Source organism: Ammodytes marinus (genome assembly GCF_949987685.1).
Source record: "Ammodytes marinus genome assembly, chromosome: 14".
Classification (NCBI taxonomy): Eukaryota; Metazoa; Chordata; class Actinopteri; order Uranoscopiformes; family Ammodytidae; genus Ammodytes; species Ammodytes marinus.
The window spans coordinates 17,533,325-17,556,596 of record NC_137218.1 but is presented as its reverse complement, the minus strand read 5'-3'; the positions used below and the strand labels follow the sequence as shown (position 1 = coordinate 17,556,596).

Sequence of the window (23,272 nt, the reverse complement as noted above, 5' to 3'; positions counted from 1 at the left end):
TATGTTCAAACATTTGACCATCTTGGACAAACAAAAAATGCAAATAACTCTGCCATCAACTATTATGTCTTGTTTATAGTCTTTCCATGGGCCACCTTATTATGTTTATATCTGCATCAAATATCATATTAGAACATGAGTGTACAACAACATTGATGTTCAATTAATTAACCTTTATCAGTCCTTTTTTCACTTTGTTCTGCTTTTCCCTCTATTCTATAACAGGGAAATTAACATCTTTAGCATTTGGACATAAAAAGGCACCTTGGCCTCCGGAAAAATATAACAGCCTTACAGCTTTATATAGAAGCGATCCATAATCTAACAATATCTTCACAGAAATAACCAGGAAAAGGCTGTGACCTCAGGTTGATATTGATTTTTTTTTGTGTGAAATGTGAGCCTGCAGTTAAAAAGAAAAAAACGGACCTGTCCAGGTAGTTGACTATGTTGGAGTTTTTGTTTTCCCTCATCACCAAGATCTCATTGATGATCAGTTCTTTCTTGGGCTGCTGCTGCAGGTTCATCTGCTTGATGGCCACCTGAGAAAAACAACACAAGGAACATGAGGGCTCAGAACAAGAGTATTATATTACTACAGCATTGTATAATCAACATTAGGGTCTGACTTACCTCTTGGCCGGTTGCTATGTCGATGGCTGTGTACACAGTGCCAGACGCCCTGGTAAAACACAAGATTTAAATCACATTAATGATGAACCATTTAAGTGTTTTGAAATCACCCATTGTCGCACAATGATGACCACACAAAATGTATTTCCTTTTGCCTTAAATCCAACAATAAATCTAAATCTAAATCAAACCTAAATGGTGATATATTTATCATTAATATTTCATCGATAGAGCTGAAAATAGCTGTGAAAATTATGTGAGACTTCAACTGAAGTACATATCATTTTGTGATGCCGCTACTACAGGAACAGTCCTAACTCATTCTTAGACATGTTTAGCATTTTAAGTGACAACCTATTATGACTTGACTTAACTTCAGACTACTGTACTCTGCTGTGGTGTGAGGACTTAGTTTTAGATTGTGTGGCCGTGCAAGTCAGCAAGTGGGCATAGCTTTAAAGGCTTCATTCCATTTAAATTAAAATACCACAAGCTAAAATGAAGTTGTACTGATGTCATACACATAATAAACTACCGCAGTGCAAGCCAGCCTAAACTTAAAGAGTATAGGTTCCTGTTTGGTTCCTCATTACCAAACTCTATGTGCCAATTTTAACCACAGAGTTGATATTAAATTACCTTAACAGTGATGAGCACACACTAGGCCCACCAGAAATCTATATTGTCCAATAGTTAGTCAAAGGAATGGTATGCAGCCATTCTGTCCTTATTTGGAAGTGTTAACTCAAGATACTAAAAACCTTCTGCTGTGAATATAAGCCTCTGGTCTCTCCTCTTTCTCTCTCCCTTGTCAGCTACACCTGTGTTCTGTCAGAAGGCCATGAATAATGAATGGCAGTTCCTGGTTCCAATAAGTCAAAGATAACCAGACGTAGGGTAAACAGACAGTTATCTACTGTTTGAGATAGCAGGAGCTTCCTGATCAAATATGGAAATAGTGAGCACGTCGGAACAGATAACAGCCACACATCTGTGTCTGTGCAGATGTGGAGTGAACAGGGAGAGTGACAGCAAAGGCGAGGAGAGAGAGAGAGAGAGAGAGAGAGAGAGAGAGAGAGAGAGAGAGAAAAAGAGAGAGTGCTGAGCTAATCTGGCCCTTGGCCATTTCAGGATACAGTTCTCATTTCCTCTCTCTCACTTAGTTTGCTCGCAGTCATTCAACCTAACCCTCCCCTCTGCCTCTGTCTCACTAAAAGTGGTAACTACACAGCCCCATCTACCATGGCGTAAAGACTGACTGCTCCTGGAATTGCTCTATTTCTGTGACTGTGGCGACTGGTTTGTGATCACGGATGGACTCACCCTTGTCCTATTTTCTCAAAGCGTGTGTACTTCTTTTTGGGATCCCCCACGCTCACAATACTCCCTGAGTCAGAGAAAAAAAACAGTTTTATAAATACATACTGTATATATCTAAATAAAAAGGATTGAGCATGCGGGTGCACACAGCCGTGACAGCATTCACACAAATACACAGATAAAGTGTAGCCTTGTAGTACATGCATCTCTCCTTCACAATGCATGCTTGTAACTAGGAGCGGTCTAGGACACACTTAATGAAAAAAAAAAGTGATTCTTTCAAAATATGAATAAATGTGTGCTCCCATGTTCTTTTGCATAATATACAGAATTGAGGCAATTTCAATGAATATGTGAAAAAACAGCCACTGGAAACCAAATCTCCGTCTTGCATTCAAAAATCACCACGCAGTGAATTATTCAACACTTCTTGTGTCAAATAGTTCAATGTCCTTGGTATATAGAATACAGATGAAATTCACAGAAGTAACTAAACAATTAAATGAATGACTATGAAAAGAAACTGTGTTAACTGTTTCGGTGGCTTGTGAAAAATGCCTTAGTAAAGACTTGAAGTATTTTCTCAAAAACGTTGCCTGCCATGCTAGACGTAAACACATGTACAGTAGACACATACTGAGTCTCTCCAGGATCTCCTCATCTGTCATTTTGGACTTCTTGCGCTGGCGGTCCGTGTGGCGATACAATGTGCTGGAGGTGTTGTCTGGCTGGACCTGAGACTCTGGTGGAGTGACCACTTCTTTCACAGGGGTGGGAGGCTTTGGTGGGTCCATGACGGAGCGTGTGTAGATCTGCGAAAACAGAGAAGAGTCAAAGAAATGCATGGGGGGGAGGGGTGTTAAAAAAAACTCCTTTTTTGTTGTTGTTGATTTTTCTCCTTTTTTATATACTGTATAGTTTGTATTTTGCTGCCACAGGTAATGTTGACAAATGCATTTACAAGCTTCAATTTAAAAAAAAAACAATAAAATAAAATGAAGATGGATGGAGAGATGGACTTTAATTTGCTTTCACGCCATAGTTTGCCACTGCGCCTCTTAGCACACAGTGGACTGGAGTAGATCCTGAAATCCTCCAATGAACTGAATCAAGAACCAATTTTGAATCGAATCGTGAGCCCAAGAATCAGAATAAAATTGAATTATGGGATTCTGAAAGATTCACACCCCTAGATAGGGCTGCATCTGAATGATGTCAACAACCGGGCCGTATACAGTATACTCACTGATTTGGTGTGCTCGGGCCGAGGCGCTATGACTGGGGGCAGTTCGTCGTCATCGTCCTCCTCTTCCTCCTCCTCCTCTTCCTCCTCCTCTTCCTCATCTTCCTCTTCTGACACAGGGGGAGCAATGGGGGGCTCTGACGAGGAGGTTTTGGCCGCCTGGAGGGTAGAGATGAGAAGTGAGTGCGGATGTGGGCGCCATCTAGCATGCATGGAATGAAAAGACTGCGTAATGTTACAGCCTTGCCAACCCCCCCCCAAACAAGCCATGTTCAGGGTTTGGCCAGTTGAGTTGTGAACGTTTTACTGATAGTGAATTCAATTTGAAATTTGTATCAACCCATATTGTCAGAACATATCATCAAAAAAAAAAGTTATCCCAAAGTGGTGACAAACACATTAACACATGTGGTCTTCATCATACACTAAATGCAGGTCATCTGTTGCCATTCTTTACCCTGAGCAAGTACAAGTACATTTTATGGTAAAAACAAAACTAAACAGAAATAAATGGGGTTAAATTGTTGGGAGTAATAGTTTGTTAATAGTGGAGGGAAGTATTAGGAGTCCAGTGAAATCTAAAGAGACAAGCGTTAAAAGAGAGTGAGGTGCCATTTGGTGCAGTTTATTCTGAGGGTTGCTTTAAGTAATGAACCGTTACATGTTAAAGCTGCGCTATAGGAGAAAACATGCCGCCACATTGCACATGTGCAATATGGCGATGGAATTGAAGCCATCCTCTTGATATGGACGCTACCTTTTAACAAGTATGATTAATAATCCTCAGACATATTTATTATGCCTAATGCTCGGCTCTTATTCCCCCCTCATCCAAAACTCTGCTAGCCTTGGATCTTCGTCCTCTTTTGGAATGGAAACATCTCATCCATTTCCAGTCTGGTCATGCATAAATGAAGCAGTGCAGCTTAGTTCTAGTGATTAAAGGGAAAGGGGTCTGGCTGAGGGAAAAGTCTTTCATTCATACATACTGGGCCTCTGACCTGCTCCAAGAAAGGGCTGGGCCAAGACTGCAGTGCAGAAATGAGTGCCTAACTAACAGTAAGCAGTGCCATGTGTTGTTGTTTGTGTGTGTGTGTGTGTGTGTGTGTGTGTGTGTGTGTGTTTGTGTGTGTGTGTGTGTGTGTGTGTGTGTGTGTGTGTGTGTGTGTGTGTGTGTGTGTGTGTGTGTGTGTGTGTGTGTGTGTGTGTGTGTGTGTGTGTGTGTGTGTGTGTGTGTGTGTGTGTGTGTGTGTTTTTGCAGAGCCATGCGGGAATGTCTACAATAGTGATGGAGTTACAGGCACATTATTGGCGATGTGGAATCGGACTGTAAAAGGAATATGAGCTCATACATGCAGTTTGACAGTCATCACAACCCTCTGTGGCATGCGCCCTTGCCCTGCCATTCCAGAGACGGTCCATCATTTTGGAAAAAGATAAGAGTGGTTGCTCTTGTGGAAGATAATGAATACATCTGTAAAATCAAAAAACTTTAGAGATCCAATCACACCCTCCTATGAAAATGTTTAATACAGAGAGTGATGATGCCTCTAAATAAAAATATCGCTTACGTGTTTTGCATTAGCCGGCTGGCATAATTCAAAATGAAGGAGATCAAATTTTTGCTTCATAGCCAATGCAGAGATACATCATGTGGAGAGTAATATGGAGGAGTTACCTTTTCAAATAATGCGCTGCAGGTTCTAAGGCTGACAGGAGGCCCGGATGACAGCAGCCGGTTCTGAATGTGAGGGTCGGAAATGGGAGGATTTACTCAAAACAAACCCACACAATGTTTACGAGTCAGTGGACTTCAGGGGAGGGAGGGGGAGGGCAGGGGTACGCTACCAGGGGAAATGGACAACATTAGGTCCGTAAGTTGTCATCTTTACACACAAGCTTTCTTGCCCGAGCCGAGAGCATATTTTTCTTTCCACAACATTTTACAATTTCTCCTCAGATTCCTTCATTGAAATGAGTTTTCAATTTGCTCTTTATTTGGATGCTACAATATGGACAATAACTTCCACTTCGGTTCATCCACTCGTAATGTTCTTATGCCTGGTATCAACAATTCCTGATGTTTACAAGATGCAACCCATTGCACTATGAAATATTATGAGACTGTATGTGTTTTTTTTATGGGCGAAACACTTTTGGGCACACATTTTCCTAACAAACACTGACATTGAAAACACTGAAACTGTTCTGTGGTTTTCACTTTTACAGCAAGGTAAAAATCTAAAAAAAATAAAAGAAAAAAGGTTGTGCTCTTTGTTATGGCATGATTTCACAACAGGAGACTTTGCTCTTTGTTTTGTTTTGGATACTGGAAACATAATTGGTACAAGGACAGGAAAATGATTTAGCTGTTGATTAAACAGAATAGTGGCATAATGGCTCTATGCATTGACATGAATGGGTTTGTGCTTTTTTTTCCATTATTGAACAAATTCCATTCAAATGAATAAACACTACAGCTTGTTTAAAGACTCAAAAAATACTGATTGTCTTACATAGCACACATACAGAACCATGTTTTTAGTGCATGACAGTACATAACAGGGTAAAGCTAAATTTGGGGGTCTCAATACACCGACAGTGCTTAATTCTAAGGTTTAAGGTTAAGTTAAACAGTAATGTCAAAGTCACACAAAATATGAAAGGTCAAGATCAATGTGATGAAAAACTCACAATCTCTGATAATCAAAGTGTTAATGCTGTGAACTATGTTGTACCAACTGTGGTCGAGCTATCTTTGTTCGTTTGCATATGGGTCTCGTGAAGTTTAATATCTAAGACTATCTTGTTGGTAGAATAACTGACTCAACTGACGGTTAAACAAAGGAAAACCCCTCTTTCCTTTTTCATCAACCACTCAATGCAGCAACAAAGAGGCAACAGACTTCATCCTGAAACACTGCCAATGAATCTTAAGAATGCTTGGTAATCTCTTTTCCATCTGACAAAACAGTATGGAAAAATGGCTCGGAAAAGTTTTTTTTATGTCTTCTGTAATCCTTAATGACATGACAAGAAAACTGTGGCATGCTGATACCAAGTGAAATCATGTCGCTTTAGGAAAACAACACACCAACGTTGATCCTACGTTGAAATATGTGGCACCGTAGCCTACAGCTAAGTCACCTCTGCAAGGCTTGGCCCCACTGTGAAAAGTCCAAGGCTGAGAGATGCTGCTCTCAAATGCCCTCATTGGGTTCGCACAACACTGTCACACCCGCTTGCCCTTCACTGGCAAAGAGCTCTTTCAAAGCAATGGCCCTGCATTAAGCAAAGCCATTGTGGTTTGCCTGGGGGGCAGCAAATCCCCCCCCCCCACCCCCCCTTGAACAGACTTGGATTTCACTTCTTCACCCAGCTGAGCGTGCACAGGCCAAAGCATTCAAACCATAGATTACTCTGGTCAAAGCCAGGGAATGAGGTCAGCACAGCAGGAGTCCTAGATGCAGTTGGACCACTAGTGAATCTTTAGTCTATGGGTATTTTTAAAATCTGGTTGAGCAGATTGGAAGAAAATACACAATGAGCAGCAGCGGCTATCACAGCAGTCAGGAGCTGCAACTTGATCAACATTGTATGCAACATTTAGGGAATTAATGCCGCATAGCGAGGCCAGTAAGACCCTAGAGCCCCTAACACACACATTTTGCCTATTAAAGGCAGAAGTGAAATAAACATGGTGCTGGTAAGTACACACAGAAATCTACAGACAGCTGCACTAGTGAGAGAGTACAGAGAGAAAGATTAACTGTGTGATCCAATGTTGCAATTTACCTGTTAAATTATTACAGTAAAATGTATGTGAATCATGAAGAAATATATTTCCATCTTTGTATACGCTGCTAAGATATCAGAGATTTTAAAAAGCAATGACAGGGATAATGCACGTCTAAGAACCAGAAACTGGGTTGATTTGTACTCGTAATGTTTTTTAATGATTTTTTTTTTTACGATAACCAGAGTCGGTGGAGTATATACAATATGCAATGCAGCAATAAAAATCCTGTGGAGCAACCTCCAACAAAAAATCATAACCCAAGGATTGAGCAACAAAATCTAGTAAGATATTATTATCTCACATACAGTATCTATCAGATATGTGAGTTGTTGTAAATAGTGTATTTAGGCGCATAACCAAAGTAAGATTAGATATGAAGGACTCACCAGAGTATTTGCTGCTATGTACCCATGTGCAGACTTGTCTGAAACAGAAAAAAAAAAATTAGAGAGAAAGCAAAGCATACTGAAATGTTTTGTACAAGACATAATAACTAGAAAATGTTTTGTTTAAATGTGTTGTTATTATTTTATTTTCTCCATGTTTTGCTTGTCAAACCTCCTGAGGTGAAGCTCATGTATTTCTGGTTGTTGACGGTCTCTTTGGAGTCATAGAACTTTAAGACGTCGAGCACGGCCTGCGGGTTCTTCTTCTGCTCCAGCTTGGTGATGTTGGAGGTCTGTAGCAGCCGTGCCCACTGCTCTGGGATTCCCTACGCAAAAAAGACAGATGTGGTGTAATGTTAAGATGTGAGATACTAAACATTTACCTCTGGGAAAGAGCTTAAGTTTTAAACAGCCTTTTAATCACAGTTGCAAAATGTTGAAATATGCAGATGTAGTGTTTCGGGAGCCAGAATATACTATGTGCTCACTACAGCTGATAGGTCAATCAAGAAAACATATCATCAAACATACCTTACTTTAATCTAAATATCCTACATGGAGAAATATTTGTAACAGTTCATAAAACCACATTTTCTGGAATTAATTGACTTTGTATTTGAAGCGGGAAAAGATTTTTTTGCTTTATCTTGTACATTTTTGTACGATAGTTTAGTTTTCTATGGGATACTATTTCGAAACCGTTTGAAGAACAACGTTATAGAGAGACTGTTAGTTATTAGTGAAAAGCTTTTAGTCCTTATGCTAAGCTAATTGGCTGACTGTAACTACATATTTAGCAGACATATATCAGAGTGCTGGTATCAAGCCTCTCATCTAATCCTCAGCAAGAAAGTGAATAAGTACATTTCTGAAAAAGACAGACTACTCCTTTAAGACATTTTCACACTTGTTTAGAAAGTAGACCTAAGCCTTTTGCGAGGACTGATTTTCAACAACGGGGTACATTCATGGTTATTTTTACACTTCCCCAAAGCAATACTGACATTGTCCACTGTTCCGTGAAAACAGCAGTTTGTAGATGATACTCGGAAGGGGGGGAATCAAGGAGCAAATCAATAGTTATATACTGTCCCCTCCCAGAAAACCATGAAAGCATGACAGAAGCAGAATCAAAGTGTCTTGGTTTTTTAAAAGTGTCTTAATAGGCCTCTATGTGTCACAGGCATTTAGTCTATCAAACGAACAAGGAACATTTTGTTAGTGATTTCATGGACTGAGTGCTGTACATTTGGAAGTCAAATACACCAGAACACATACAGTATATCTTTAACAGAGCATAACAGAGGTTTCTCAGAGGGGATTCTTTCAAGCACTGTTTATCCATTATTTCATTTAAAAAAGGGGGTTAGAGGGCTGCCCTTCCAGTGCATATTTTAATAAACATCATACAATACATCACAACTGACTAGTGGCTCCACCAAGCTGAATAAACATCTCTGTGGAATCAAAAGCTTTGTTTTGAGGCTATTGTATCAAAACCCCTAACTAGACTGTGTCAAACCTATATAAGTCTAGTGTGTTGTATTTCTTCCTAATATACTTTATCTGCTATGAATACCTAGGTACGCATGCTTCAGCTGATAGGAAAGATGGAATGATTTCCATTCAAGTCACTTCTGTACCCAACTTTATGTGGAGGGAAATATACCATTAGTTGACACTGTCACCTAAGAGAATTGTGCTTTTAGAAATGCATGCGTGGGATGGCAAGAGAATTTTCGAAAGCAAATCAGTCGCTATTTGTTTGATTGTCAGGTGAAAGAGATACACTCACTGTGAATTCTCCTGTTACAGCATCAAAGCCGACATGGATGGTGTGTTCAAAGTCTGAGGGTAGGGAAATCTCAGGACGCTCCTTCTCCTTCTTCTTGTTTGCTACAGGAGATTAACAAAAAACTCATTACTCATTTCTAGTGTTTAAGCACAGACTTTATAGTCAAATCACGGACATCAATGAACGTTGGTATGACATGTGGAGCAGGTATACTCACTCTTGTCTCCCCCGGGGAAGATTGAGCGCAGGCGGACTTTCTTGTTCTTCTCTTCAGGAGCCATTGGAAGCGGTTTAGAGGCGTGATTCAATAGTGAAGAGTCTCGGGAACTACTGTTCATTCTCAAGGGGGGGGCTGGTGGTTTCTCTTCAATATCAACACTATCAGACATCTTTAGTAGCACTCACAATGTCCTGCAGAGGAGGGGAAGAGAGAGAGATGGAGTTTAGTGTTACAAAAAGTCTGGATAAAGATCAGTAGGGACAGAGGCCGGTGAAAGTTGCAAAATCTTTCTGGACGCGCCAAACGTAACAACCTTGAATTTTGAGTAGCAAAGTGAAAATACACAGATATCAAGGGACTAAACTGAGAGTTTGCTTTAGTCGATTTTTAGATATTCTTTGTCAATATCAAGGTCAGCTCCCAGCTATGGCGGCCGACCTTGTCAAACAGCTTTTTGGATGCAGTTTGGCAACAGAAAAAAATACATTATTCAGTTCCCCTTCTTTGGTAAAATGCATTTTCTATGATCAGTAAATCCCTTTTACTTGTGAATCAATAAAAGTTTGCTATTTGATAAAAGCCAGATATTTAATTTTAAGTTAGTTTTTTTGCGCAGTTGCAGATGTTGAGGTGAACACAACAAAACACACAACCTTCACTTTTTAATATTTTTTTCGTGAAAAACAAACAAACATTTGAATAGTTTTTGGTTTTACTATGAAAATGGAAGCGAGGTGGAGGAGTCTGACTTTCACTGTTCAGCTGTGAAACCCGTAACCCGGGGATTGATACTAAGGAAAACCGGCAAGAGTAAACGTTCCCATCACTCATCCTCTCATCTTCCATCTATCAACTTCCCCACTAGACCCCTCTTCTACTCCTTCACTGCCTCGCCCTGAGGCCAAGCCCATCATGTGATGTGAAGCACGACCGTCCCAGAAAAAGCGGGGCCATCATCCAGGCCGCCCCCCTCACTGGAGACCTACATTAGCAAACAAAGACCACTCCTCGGCTCCTTACACACCGCTCATGCCTCACTAAAAAATTACACATCTGCCTTCACAGTGGCCTTTACAAAAAAAATGTATGTAACCATTTCCTAGCACAAGGCAGAATCTTGCCTGTTACACCTTCTTCTTTATAGGTCCATGGTTACACCCTATACTCCTTGTTAACTTCCCAGAATAACAGGGGGTTGATTGAGGGAATAAGATCAGCGAAATAAATGTAACATATAATAGTGAGATGATAAGAAGTGGTGATTTTAATCAGATGTCTACAGTAATAGCATTATTGCACAAGACGTCTTTGCTGCATCAGATCTTGAAACTGATACTTATCATCCTCTTAGTCAGTAACATGTCATTTCCTCATAAACTAGTTTGGACATGAACAACCAGAACCAACAGAATCTCACATATTGTGTTGTTCACTGTCTTTATCACTCTATTGTAACTGTTCTGTAGATTTTGATGCAGGTCTGATAAAACGGATTATGCCATAAACTGATTATCAACTGATGTTAAGGTGTTTAATTGCATTCCGCTACCTTGACACAACTTTATATACACAATTGATAACATGTCAGAGCAATTTAACCTAGACTCTCTTATTATCCTACTACCCACCCCATTTCTCATCCAATCTTTTTCTTCCCCCTTCATACACATTAACCTGTATGCATTGATGTGTGCAGTTAGCCGATTCCAATGTGTTATTCATATGAAGTGCACTACAAATAAAACATATTTGACAATATTTATTATGTGGAAAAAGTCCTGATAATAAAACATTGGTCTAAGATAAAAGACTATCAACACAATCTTGATGTGCCTATCTAAGTGGGGATGCAACAAACGTTGGACAGAAAAGTTATGCACAGAAGCGAGCGAGTGACATCAAATGTGCAGTTTAGAACATGATAAGAAAAATAAAGATATAAACAAACACTGCCACTCTTTTTCAGATTGAGATTATGTCAATGTTATCCATGAGGAAATGCCAGCCGAGCTATACTCTTTCCCAAAACAGGTCACTCCAGACAGATTGGTTAACTAAACAAATGAAAGTGAACATGTTGATACAACTTAGCCGTAGGGGCATTTGTGAATAAGACAAACAGCTACAGAGTAACTACACTACACGGCCACTGGTGCCTTTTGAGATTATTTCCCTGGTGTATTTCAAGGATCTTGTAATGAGATATGCTGGAGATGGGGGTGGACTCCGTTTGGCAGTTTCTACCTTGCTGGGTGAGTTCCAGGTGAGAGTCCAACAGGTTTCCTCAGGTAAGACGTTAGGCGTGTCACTGACTACAACGAGCGGGTAAAACTGTGCTGTTTACAAAGAAACCACATGCACAGCCAAACAGGGAGTCGCTGGCAACATGGCTATGAGAAGACCTGAGAGGACAAAATGGAAAGGGAATTTACCTAAATAATAAGGGAGATACGGAGGTAGTCTGCCATGGAGGCCTTCACACAACAAACAAGAGTTTAAATGTCTCACCACCAGGGCTACATGGGGAAATACTGTGTACAACGAGCAACATAAGCAACATTTTGAGCCTTATATTTTCCCCATACTAGCAAAAAATGACTTCAAAGAGTTTAAGATTTAGTTTTTTAAATGCCAGTTATGGCTCCGTATTAAATGAAAAACCAAGATGCACAGAACCGAGCACAGTTACACAATATGAACGCTCATTAGCAACCTTACGCACATCTAGTGGACTGCTACTCACAGCACACCTGTGTATGAACTCTGCAACACAAATCTATATGAAAAAGCAGTTATCTTTTTTTTGTGAAAGACATTAGACAGTGGCTGTTTCAGCTTTAATAGCAAATAGCAGTCAATCTTACCACATGCTGTGCGTAATCCCTAACATTTATCCACCTTGTCTGGTATTGTTTTACATTACAAAGATTCGTAGACATGCTTATTGTCCCAATGCAGCTGTGACTGATGCCTCGGTTAATCCATTAGCATAATCATGTGAGCACGTTCATGCCAGCTACAGTACGTCATACAGCTTTTTTAGTCACGCATAGAAGTGAAGTCACACTTAGGCTACATGCTGTGGCACAAGCAAGACCTGACAGATGCAACTGGGTTCTAATCGATCAGGTCGCTATCTGGTCAGCAAATACAGAGGAAGCAATCAATGGCTTCAAGATCAAATAATAACAACCAGGTGACATGGGGCTTTGAACCCTTAAACACATATAACATCTGCATTTTCTGGAGGTGAATCGTACTCTAAAAACGCCACAGCTTCATCGATATACTCCTTGGGATGTCCTCCTCCTTGGGAGCATGCAACACAGCATACACTTACATAAATTCATGAGGGCAAAGCGCATGCTCATAAATATGATAATTTCAGTAAACAACTGCCATTGCAGAGCCGTTTGGATGAATTATGTAGCCGGAAAACTCTTTGGCGTCTGAAGTCTTCGGTCACTTCTATATCAGGCACCGACTGGCAAGATTCTGTGCCACCAGTTGAAGAATACAACAGGAAACAACAAGTAACCCAATGCCTTTTTATGTATTAAAAATCTAACTGACTGCCATTTAGCCAATCACCTGACTGCCGCTGGCTGCAGCAGCTCGGACGGCTAGAGATGGCAGATTCATGGAGGCCCAGACATTACAGATTCTTCGCTCACATAAAACACTGACCTATTTACTGCGTAGACTGACAGGCAGGCAGGCAAGCAGTCAGAGAGTGCACTGTCCCTGAGACAAGCAGCTCCTATTTCTGAAACACACACACATAGGCCCGTCTCTCAACGTTATAAATCAGCTCTACTGCTACTGCCTCTGCCTCATGGCTTATACACAGAAGGTATCCTTTCACGAGGCCCAAACTATTTCAGCAGCAAACCAGACAATAAACAGACCGATTTATGCAAAAAAAAAAATATAACAGCTCAAATAGCACCGTAATGCTGATTCAGAAATTACACAACCAACCACTGACTGCTCGATGTTAACGTTGTGACAGCGATGTGTGACTGTACGCGGGGTATAAAACACACACGCGCACACACACACACACACACACACACACACACACACACACACACACACACACACACACACACACACACACACACACACACACACACACACACACACACAGAACCCCCACAGACACGCAGCAGCTCAACTATTACTGGGGGTGTTTTTTTCACATTTCCCTCCATAAAATATTAATCTATCCACGAAGAGCAGTCATTTTAGCTGCTCTTTCAAACATTACTGCTGAATTTGAATGGCTAACACAGGAAGAGGCTCTCTAATCTTGAGCCCATGGCGGCCCAGTAATGGCCCCACCGCAGTGAGGGGGGAGGGCTCCATAAGCTCGGCTCTTCTTTATGGCCCTGATTAGGACACGCTCCCTGTTTGACTTGGCTTTAGCTTTGGCCGTGCCTCTTTGAAGGATGCTGATTACTTGGATTGGACGGACAGCTAGAGGACATTCAAAGGATATGGAAGAATTGGGGGGGGGGGGGAACGGACCTCCAAAGCGGCAGTTTACCATTGTTATCTCCATTATCTTGGTGCTGCTGTCCATACAGTACTCTTACCGGCCCATGGAGAGTTTCATAAACATTGCGTCAGAAGAGCCTAAGGGCCTATTTTACTGTTACTAATAGCAAAGAAAGACAAGATCAGTTTGCGTGACAACCTTCCCACCAACACAAAATTCAAAAAAACTCATTAAAGCACTGGAGGTCGGCAACACACAGATGTCAACAATGTATTTCATAAAAGGTTGATAAAAAGGACATGAGTAGAATTCATGGTCACAAGATCAAAACGTTGTGTAGGGTAATCAAATCAACTAACCTAATTTGAGTTAGTTAAAGAAAAATTTAATATTAGGACAAATTGTGTTTTTCACTTTTTGAGCAATGACACATGATTGTTATTATGCTGTTACATATTTTGTAGCAGCTTGCTCAAGATGCATTACTTCTACAGGCTTTTGATTACAGTCTCCCTAGGATTTATTAATGTTTGGTATAATTAAAACCACAATCTGCACCCATTCCTAACATAGACCAGTAGTAGTTGGTCATGTGCAGATATTGTAGAAAGAAAGAAATTTGCAAAAACATTGGCAATGCTTATTCGCTGTCATGCAAAGAATTAAATAACAAGATAGATACCACTCTTGTATCCCCATAGGATATATTACTACTGTTATACAGAAATAACTTGGTTTCTGTGCTATACAAACGTTTGACACATCAGCTTTCGTCTGATGAAGCTCCACCAGTTTGGTTTGGTTCCCTTCCTGTGAATACTCAGTATCTCTGCTTTGCATACAGCTGCCAATGTTTGGTTCACATAAGTTAAAAAGGGACATGTCCCACCCACCTTTTCAGTTTGCTTATTACAGGCGGAAAGTGAGAGAGTGGTATGTAAGTTTATTCTCGACTGGGGTAACATTTAAAGTCAATAACACATTAATTATGCTTAAACAAGAGGTTGATATAAAAAAAAAATATTGAGTTAATCATTTGCACTTTTAAAGTCTGAATCATGCATTTTGTTACTGAACAGGAAATAATAATAAATAATAAATAATATATATATATATATATATATATATATATATATATATATATATATATATATATATATATATATATATATATATATATATATATATATATATATATATATATATATATATATATATATATATATATATATATATATAACTTTGTCGTCCCACTTCTATTTTTAGCTGATGCACTAATGCCTTGGGAGAAAACCCTGAAAATGTCGAACAAGTTCATCTTGTGATGGTGTTGGTATAAAAGGCTTATAACCGTTCATATGCTAACTAGAGCATGATTACACAACATCAAAGGCAAACCACTTTGAATGGCCATTCACACTGACATATTTCATCCCCCTGCGATATGAAAAACCATGGATTCACGCAGTGTATCATCCTAACGAAACTTCTCTTACCAAGACTGAATGATTTTTTTCATCAAACACTTGTCGTGTTGTCATGCAATCATCTTTTACACACAGAGCAGCGCATAAATATCTCTAATCAGCAACCAGTGATCTATTATTAGCCACAGCAGCAGCCAGATGTCTGTGTCTGATTTTCTTTCACTTGCTTGTGGCTTTTCCTGTCCAATATGTTGCCTTGAAAACTCCAGATAACCCTAGTGTTACTAAAAGCTATGCATACTTGTGTCTGTTATATATGTCGCTGTTCTATTTCACGCAGATGACACAGAGAGATATATTGAGTTAAGATCTTGTTTTTCTAGGAATCCATGCTAACATAGCAAGTTAGCTTCTCCTTCGATCCTCATTTTATCTCATTTAGATCACTGCGGTGCACCTTGTGTTTGGCCGTTTCAGTTCAACACTGATCTTATATCTCCTTCTTCTATCTTGTCCAATGCTAATCAGCAATGGTGCTAATGAGATTGAAAGATTGAAAAAAAGAAAAAAAATCACACTAATTAGTGCCAAACATTTAAATAATTCAGTGAGCTAAAACGTGCCATATCTCAGTGCTTACTGTTAACTTGTCCTGTGTTCACAGGTTTTGGAATAGATAATGAAGCACATTTTCTTTTTAAACAAAGCAGAATGAAACAGGTTAGCCTACACACAGGACACATTTATTCACCGCAGCTTACAATCCACCATGACTCTCATTTTGCCAGGCATGATCCTTTCCCCAAACTCCCCTGCTGGGAAGAGGCTTAGGAGCCACTCTGTCATTTAATATTTAGTTCCCCTCAGTGCTGCTCTCTCATATCCACACATATCTACACAGACAGACACTAACACACGCATTCGGCAACATGTCTAAAACCTGTCCTGTTTTCCAATTTTCATTTAGATTTCATCCACATCTCAATATAAAAGTATTTGTTGGTTGTTTTTCTGAGATAACATAGTAAGCAAGGTGGAAAACTTGAAATGTAAGGAACTAACTTTTTTTTTTTTTTTTTTTTTAAATAGGAACGATGCAGTTTTACCTAGTTCGATACAAATAATGTAACTGATGTCCTGCACAGATAGTTTATAGCTTTCAAATATGTACAACCCTTGTCCCTATTTGGTCAACTTAATCAACATACAAAGCCTTCATTGATCAACATATTAAAACCATGGTACAATGCAGAATACATGAATTACACATACAACAACACACATTTCAAAACAGTATAACCTGTAAGCAACGAACGTAAGCTTAAAATGGTAACAGGCTTTTTTGCTTTTAACCAGTTTTTAATATTTGTTGTAAACCATTTTACACTACTGGTGTTCTGCTTTCAGGTATTAGTCATTCCTGATATTAAAAAAATGCCTGATTTTATTCAAAGGACATTTCTATAACTGTTTATTTTGACTATTTATTACATGAATACATTATGATAGCTTTTACTATTGTCCCTGAGAGAACAAGGTCACATTTGATATTCCATTTTTGAATATGAAGTATTTTTGCATTAACCTGTACTGTTAACCTTGTACTCAAGATTTAAGAAATTATAATTTTGAATTGCCATGCATTTAAAAGACTAAGAGAATTAAACAGAAGGAATTGCACTTAGAGCACTAAGCCACTGGGATGCCAAGAACCTTGACTACTTCATTACATTTTGACATTCCTTTTTACTCCTCATTGTGATGCTCGATGATGGTGGCTGAAACCCATCAATACAGGCGTGGAACTAATACATTGTAAGTGCCAAGATTTCATGAGTACAACTAACGAAACACCAGTGATCGCCTGAAGGCATCTCAACTGCCCATTGACATGTTTTCAGATGACCCTCGCCGTGAATATCTGTTAGATTCAAATATACTGTAGAATTTTTAATTCCATTTCTTACCTTGAGCTTGAAAAAGCATTTTAGTATTTAACATGATCAAAAACAAAGCAAACCGACCACGAAGTGCCTAAGAAATATGTGAGCACCAAGCACAGGTAAGGCCCCTTAGTACCTGCCTTAAAGTACCCAAGTGTTTGTTTTTCCTGCATTAGAGTGGCATGGGTGGGCATGTTTGAGTGCTAGCTAGAGCGAGAGAGGGGAGTGGATTCAAGGGCTGCACCATATCAGGAAAACATGCAATATTGCTATGATGATATCACTTGTGATAATTAAACACATACTTCAATATACAGTGTTAAATGTATTTCTGCTTTGAGGCCAACTTAGACCCCAGACAGTAAGTAGCCTATGCAAATCATTACCCCTTTGCTAGGCGTAACAAAGCAGATCAGTTTAGTCTGACCCAGTTGTTGAGTATGGTGGCCTTAGCATTGTTGTCTGTAATACACACTTGCTGGTCTGCATGTAAATTGCAGCTGACAAACACGTAATCAAAGAAATATATTTTCACATCCATGCGCCACCTCAGCCACTAGTGTCTACATGGGGGATTGGCCATTTGATTGGCCAAATATATTAACATGCAGAGTGTGAATGCATGGCACATCATTTATTTCAGTTCAAGCAGTCTTTTCGATACATGTAGAGCGATATCAACATCCGTGATAACGATACATTTTCAATATATTGTATATTTCTAGTGAATCCCTAGTGGATTGGATTCCCTGCAGCTGATGCATCTGCTGTGAGTCAAGTTCAAAGAGTTAAAACTCACCTATATAACAAGGAACATTGGAAGAGCTTATAGAAAAAGGAGGTGCATGCTAACACTAAACGGTTTGCATGTATGCAATGGTGGTTATTATGTAGCTTTAAGATACTGTGAAGAGTAAAATACTGCATGTATAAAATGTTCAATCCCTTTCTCCAAACTGTCTCTATATCTAGAAAAACATGTTCTACAACTAACTGCACATAATATAGTCTAACGGCTGTGTCATTACTGCAACTAGCCTCTCTATTCATTTTGATGACCACTCCCCCTGCCGAACGCATATAGCTGGATTATGCTTTTTGCATTGCCAAACACTACCATGAGACTAATATTTGTTTCAACAAGTGAATGAACTGAGAGGCAGTGTGCCACACACAGCAGCAGGAGCCTCCACGCAGCTGAGGAAAGACGCTGAATTCTTTGTAGTTTCTTTGGAGGCAAAGAAAGAAACAGTGTGAAATGTTTTTTCACATTTGGCAATATGACCTAAATATGTGTACATTTGTATCTCTTTAAAAACCAAAAATCTAAAAGATAAAATCTTTATTCCATATATTGGAGGCCAAAGTTTTCACACAACAGATTTCGGATGCAGCCTTTTTTCATTTTAAAGATCAAAAAAATACTATCTACAGGTCTTCAAATGCATTTTCAACATGTTTTTAACAACACAATGTGTCATAAATCAGACAATAAACAATATATGAACAAATCCTTCTCTTATAACCTTCGGAATAGTGCTAAGAATGTTTACGGAAAGTTAAGTTGAAGTGCTTTAGAAATTGAGCATTTGGTACGGAGCATTGAAAAAAACTAATGTTGAGATACAGGCCGTTAAAGATGGTTGTATAGGAGAAATATGAAGACGCAAACAGACATCTACAATCAACATTTAAATGTAAATTTTGGACAATGTTATGGAAGCAAAATAGCCAAAACATCCCAAAATGAGTTCTTGAAAGAGCGAGGTTTTTGCCTGCCGTGTCTCGACTTAATCAGTAATTCAAAACTCATATTTTGGGAGCATAGTTGTTTAACAAAAATCAAACACAAAGCTAGCTGCCTTTAAACTGCAGTTGAAATTAAAATGTTTAATATAGATAGTGTTGCTGGAGCATATGTAAAGGTTCCATTCCAGGAAATACAGCTATCCACAAGTAGGCAATCGGAGCAATTCTTCACCGGCAGCCTTTCCTTCTCGGTGGCCTCCAACATATCACATTCTGCAACCTGTTCATCTGCAAACAAACTCAAGTTCTGACCCCCCTCTGCAACTCTCTGCCAAGTCTTGACCCGGTGAGACTTATCTTTCAAACCACCTGAACCCTTTTCCACCTCTCCATTTCATTCTTCTCCTCTCACCTATACTCTCTATCCATCTGGGATGTCTTCAACCATTGCATCTTCTTACCGCAAAGGCTTTAACACCTCTCACTTTCTGGAAATCTTAAATCCCCTCCGAGGCATTTCGCTGATGCCATATCTGTTGCAATTTGTGTGTTTGGATACAAAATAAACAGTAGAAGTCACAAAAGGACTAGCTTTGTCACAGACAGACAAGTGCACACAGAGAGAGAGAGAGAGACAGACACAGACACACACACACACACACACACACACACACACACACACACACACACACACACAGACAAGCGACCCTATTCTAAGTAGCAACAGACATCAAGTAGGGAGATTACGGAGGGAGCTGTGTCAATGTGTCAGTGTGTGAGTCTTTCCTCTGTTACTCTCTCTCTCTCTCCCTGTCTCTCTCCATCCATCTCTCTCACTTACTCCCCCCCCCCTCCCTTATCCGAGACAAAATGGCCAGATGGCTTCCAATCCTACATGCTAATCCACAACACAGACTGTAGCTCTCACACACACCTACCGCAAGACCTACTGGCTCCCCTTTAGACAGCCATATCCCTTAAACACATGCAAGAAACCCCACTCGACCATGAGGCCACCACACATACATAAACTATCAAGCAGGGTCCTAAAGGATAGCTACAGCGAACAATAGCAGCATAACTCATCCACACTCCCAAGTACTCAACAGATGGAGGCCTACTTGTGTGTGTTGTGTGTCTGCGCTATCATATTTCAGGCAGTCCAGTAAGCAGGCGACAAGCCAAGATGAGTCTACTGTGTCTACTGCTTTTGTTAGCTGAGGTGAGGTAAGAGAAGCTCTGTGTGTTGGGTTACACCGGCCAGTGGAAAAAACATGGGGAAGCCCAGAACTGCACACGACCAAGCCATGGAGACATAGAGGCAGATATAGGTTTCACATTGATCGAAGCAGCGTAAAAGAAAGAAAGTTTTTGTTGGCGATGTATGCTTATATTATATGTGTTGGCAGATTAGATATTAACTACTTCCTCTTTGTCGGACAGGTCTGGGCAGATGCTCATAGTAAAAACAAAAATAAAACAAAGACAAATTAAACATCTACAAGTACATTTAAGGCTGTTCAACGGTAAACCTTTCCTAGTATTTAACAAAATACTGGAGTCCACAACAATTAAAGGATTCATTCAATAATTAATGCTCGAGGAAGACAAAGGTCAGCTGTGAAAACGCTTGCATAAAAAAAGCCAAGACAAAATCAGCTTCGGTTTCGCCTGCACAATTCATGTTTACACTATCAGCAGCAGTATGCTTCAGGGCACAGTTTAACTCTTATTTTCAGTAATACAGAACAGCACGTGCAGTGTTTCAGACCAGACACACCACCACCATACTCTTGTATAGACAGTCTATGAGATCACCATACATTTTGAGTGGCAACAGCTCATGTCTTTGATGACCTTTCTCTACAAATATACCATTTTCATGAGGTGCACGTAACCTGCACAGAGACAAAGGCTTATGTGAACTCTTTCAACTGGAGGTAAGAAGCAGCTGTGAGCACACCATAACCATACAGACAAACAAGATACACCGGTATTAATTGTCCATTTCCCTGTAACATGCCTCTGTAGATTAAGGTGTGAGGAATATATAAAATGATTGTGGCATGTAGAGCACAGCGTCCAAGACCCAAAGCGGATACCAATTATCAAGGATCAGCAGGATGTAGAAACACCACACACACACATACATACACGTCAACACCATTATATCAGTGTTTGATTTGGACAGTGCATTAGGTTACTGCTGTTGGGCCTGGTGTCTTTACTGCCAAGCCCCAGTGCTGTGTAATGTCCTGTATCGGCACACACTATATTATGCACTGACAATATTATCAATGAATTCTAAAGGTAGAAGCTTATTTGTGTGGATCATTAAATCATGTTTTTTTATTTTTAAAGAGAATGACTATGTTGCAGCTACTTAATATTTCTATGCAAAATGAAGACAGCAGTCAGATAAACTCTAAAGTGAAAGATGAATGGAGTGCGGTGAAGATATGGGATGCCTAGAGAGAGATATAAAGGGAAGGGCTTGTTTTGCAATTATATCAATATAAAAAGGAGCTGCAACGTTCCAAGGGGAGCAGCACCTTCCGTATATATCCCATCCCCCAATTCCCCCTCTCTCCAACCATCTCATCCTGCCTCAATCAGTGACGTGACTCCCCTACATCCCCTGCTTCACACGACAGACAACAGGTTTTCCCATCAGGCCGTGCTTCTCACAGACCAGAGGAGGAGAATGACTGCGCTTCCTGGGAGTAGAATCTCTGGCCTCCCTCTGTGTTATAGCTCTGACAGCACAATCTAAAGGAGAAGAGAGATGGGTGGGCACATGATCAACTCGCACCGCTCTGCTCAATCCTTTCCTCCCTCCCCATCCTTCCATCCTCCTCCCGAAAGGATGTGGGAGAATCCGAGGCAGTATATAGCAGCTCTGCTTTCACAGGAACCGGCCCCCACCCCCACTCCCACACTCCGATCCCCAACCAAGTCAGGTGACCAGATGTTGTATATCTCCCTGTCACTACGGCGGCCATGAAACTGCTACACTCATCCATGTTGAAGCCAGGAGACAGAGGCACGTCTCTGCTCCCCAGTGTGTGTGTGTGTGTATGTGTATGTGTGGTCATTTAGAAAAACAAAGAAAAAAGGGAATAAAAGCCATTTATTCATGAAACCCTCCTTACAAGTGAGGCAGTGCAGAGATGACAAAAAGAGTATCCATCAGCATATTATTAACCATCCATCCCCCCCACCCTCCCCATCCACAGACTGATCCATCCGTCAGCCTCGGGTCTACGGAACCCAAAATAGCATTGCTTCTTTTTTGTTCCAGTGTTGCCACTGCAGCTGCTGCATTTCTCCAGGACTGACATACACACACACACACACACACACACACACACACACACACACACACTCTCTCTCTCACTTATACACACACACACGAGGCCCTGCACACAAACACCACTATTGATTCTCACACCTCCCCATAAATAAAGATGATATTTGTGAGGCACAAGGGAGTGCTATACAGAGATGATGTGATGCAGAGAGGGGGCTACATGATCATACAAAACATTTCAAGCCCATCTGATGCAGGCATCCATTTCCAATCTCGCCCTGCCGCGGACAGACTGCTGATGAAACAGCTGCCTCCTTGGCAGGGCAGAATACAGAGTGGAAGAAGGAGGAAAAAAGGCGACAAAGCACCCCTACATACACAGCCTCCCCCCTCCTCCTCCTCTTCTCTTCTCCTCTCCTCCCTTCTCTGCCTGCCTCCCCCCTCTCTCCACATCCCATAATGCATACACAGAGGGGGAATTACCTGAAATATGTCTTCACATTCTCTTGCTCAGTGTTTCGCCGTGGAGCCCGTAGCTCTGGTAGATTCATCGTCAAGCGTACGGTCCTAGTGACAGTTTAAAGGCAGGATTGCCATTCTCTTGTCAGACCAGTTCCTGACCCTAAAAGCAAGCTTGTTCGGCAGGCTGGATGCTTCACTGGCTGCTCACTGTTCCCTAGTCCATGATGTCACCCGCCCTGCTTTGCTGATTGGCTGAGAGGCTGAATATTAATGCAGGCAGCAGGTCTGGGGGAGGAGGCAGCCAACGGGCAGACAGAGTTGGTTTTCTGTTTGACAGACCAAACCTGCTCAGTGAGAGGGCCATGAGGGAGGGATTCTATATGCACATGGCTTTTCCTTTTATGCAAGCTTCTATGGCAGTGGTCTATGGTGTTTCCAACCTCTTAATACAACAGGGAGGCAGGGGAAATGTGATGCAACAAAC

The 23,272-nt window shown here is 40.5% G+C and overlaps 1 protein-coding gene across 2 annotated transcripts in view; it reads right to left on the bottom strand.

The window, feature by feature from the left end:
• LOC307260824 (serine/threonine-protein kinase PAK 3) overlaps positions 1-22,949 on the bottom strand; it is a 28,232-nt gene extending 5,283 nt beyond the window's left edge. The window contains exons 1-11 of one of the 2 annotated variants that reach the window (XM_080041165.1): positions 22,810-22,949; positions 9,394-9,587; positions 9,177-9,277; positions 7,554-7,707; positions 7,382-7,419; positions 4,875-4,937; positions 3,200-3,355; positions 2,591-2,765; positions 1,957-2,020; positions 634-682; positions 430-542 (exon numbers count right to left, since the gene is read on the bottom strand). In XM_080041165.1, coding sequence (XP_079897291.1) covers positions 430-542; positions 634-682; positions 1,957-2,020; positions 2,591-2,765; positions 3,200-3,355; positions 4,875-4,937; positions 7,382-7,419; positions 7,554-7,707; positions 9,177-9,277; positions 9,394-9,565 — 1,085 coding nt within the window. In that variant the 5' untranslated portion in view covers positions 9,566-9,587; positions 22,810-22,949. The remainder of the gene's footprint in view (positions 1-429; positions 543-633; positions 683-1,956; positions 2,021-2,590; positions 2,766-3,199; positions 3,356-4,874; positions 4,938-7,381; positions 7,420-7,553; positions 7,708-9,176; positions 9,278-9,393; positions 9,588-22,809) is intronic. The other variant, XM_080041166.1, reaches the window with a different exon arrangement.
• Between the last annotated feature and the right edge of the window lie 323 nt (positions 22,950-23,272).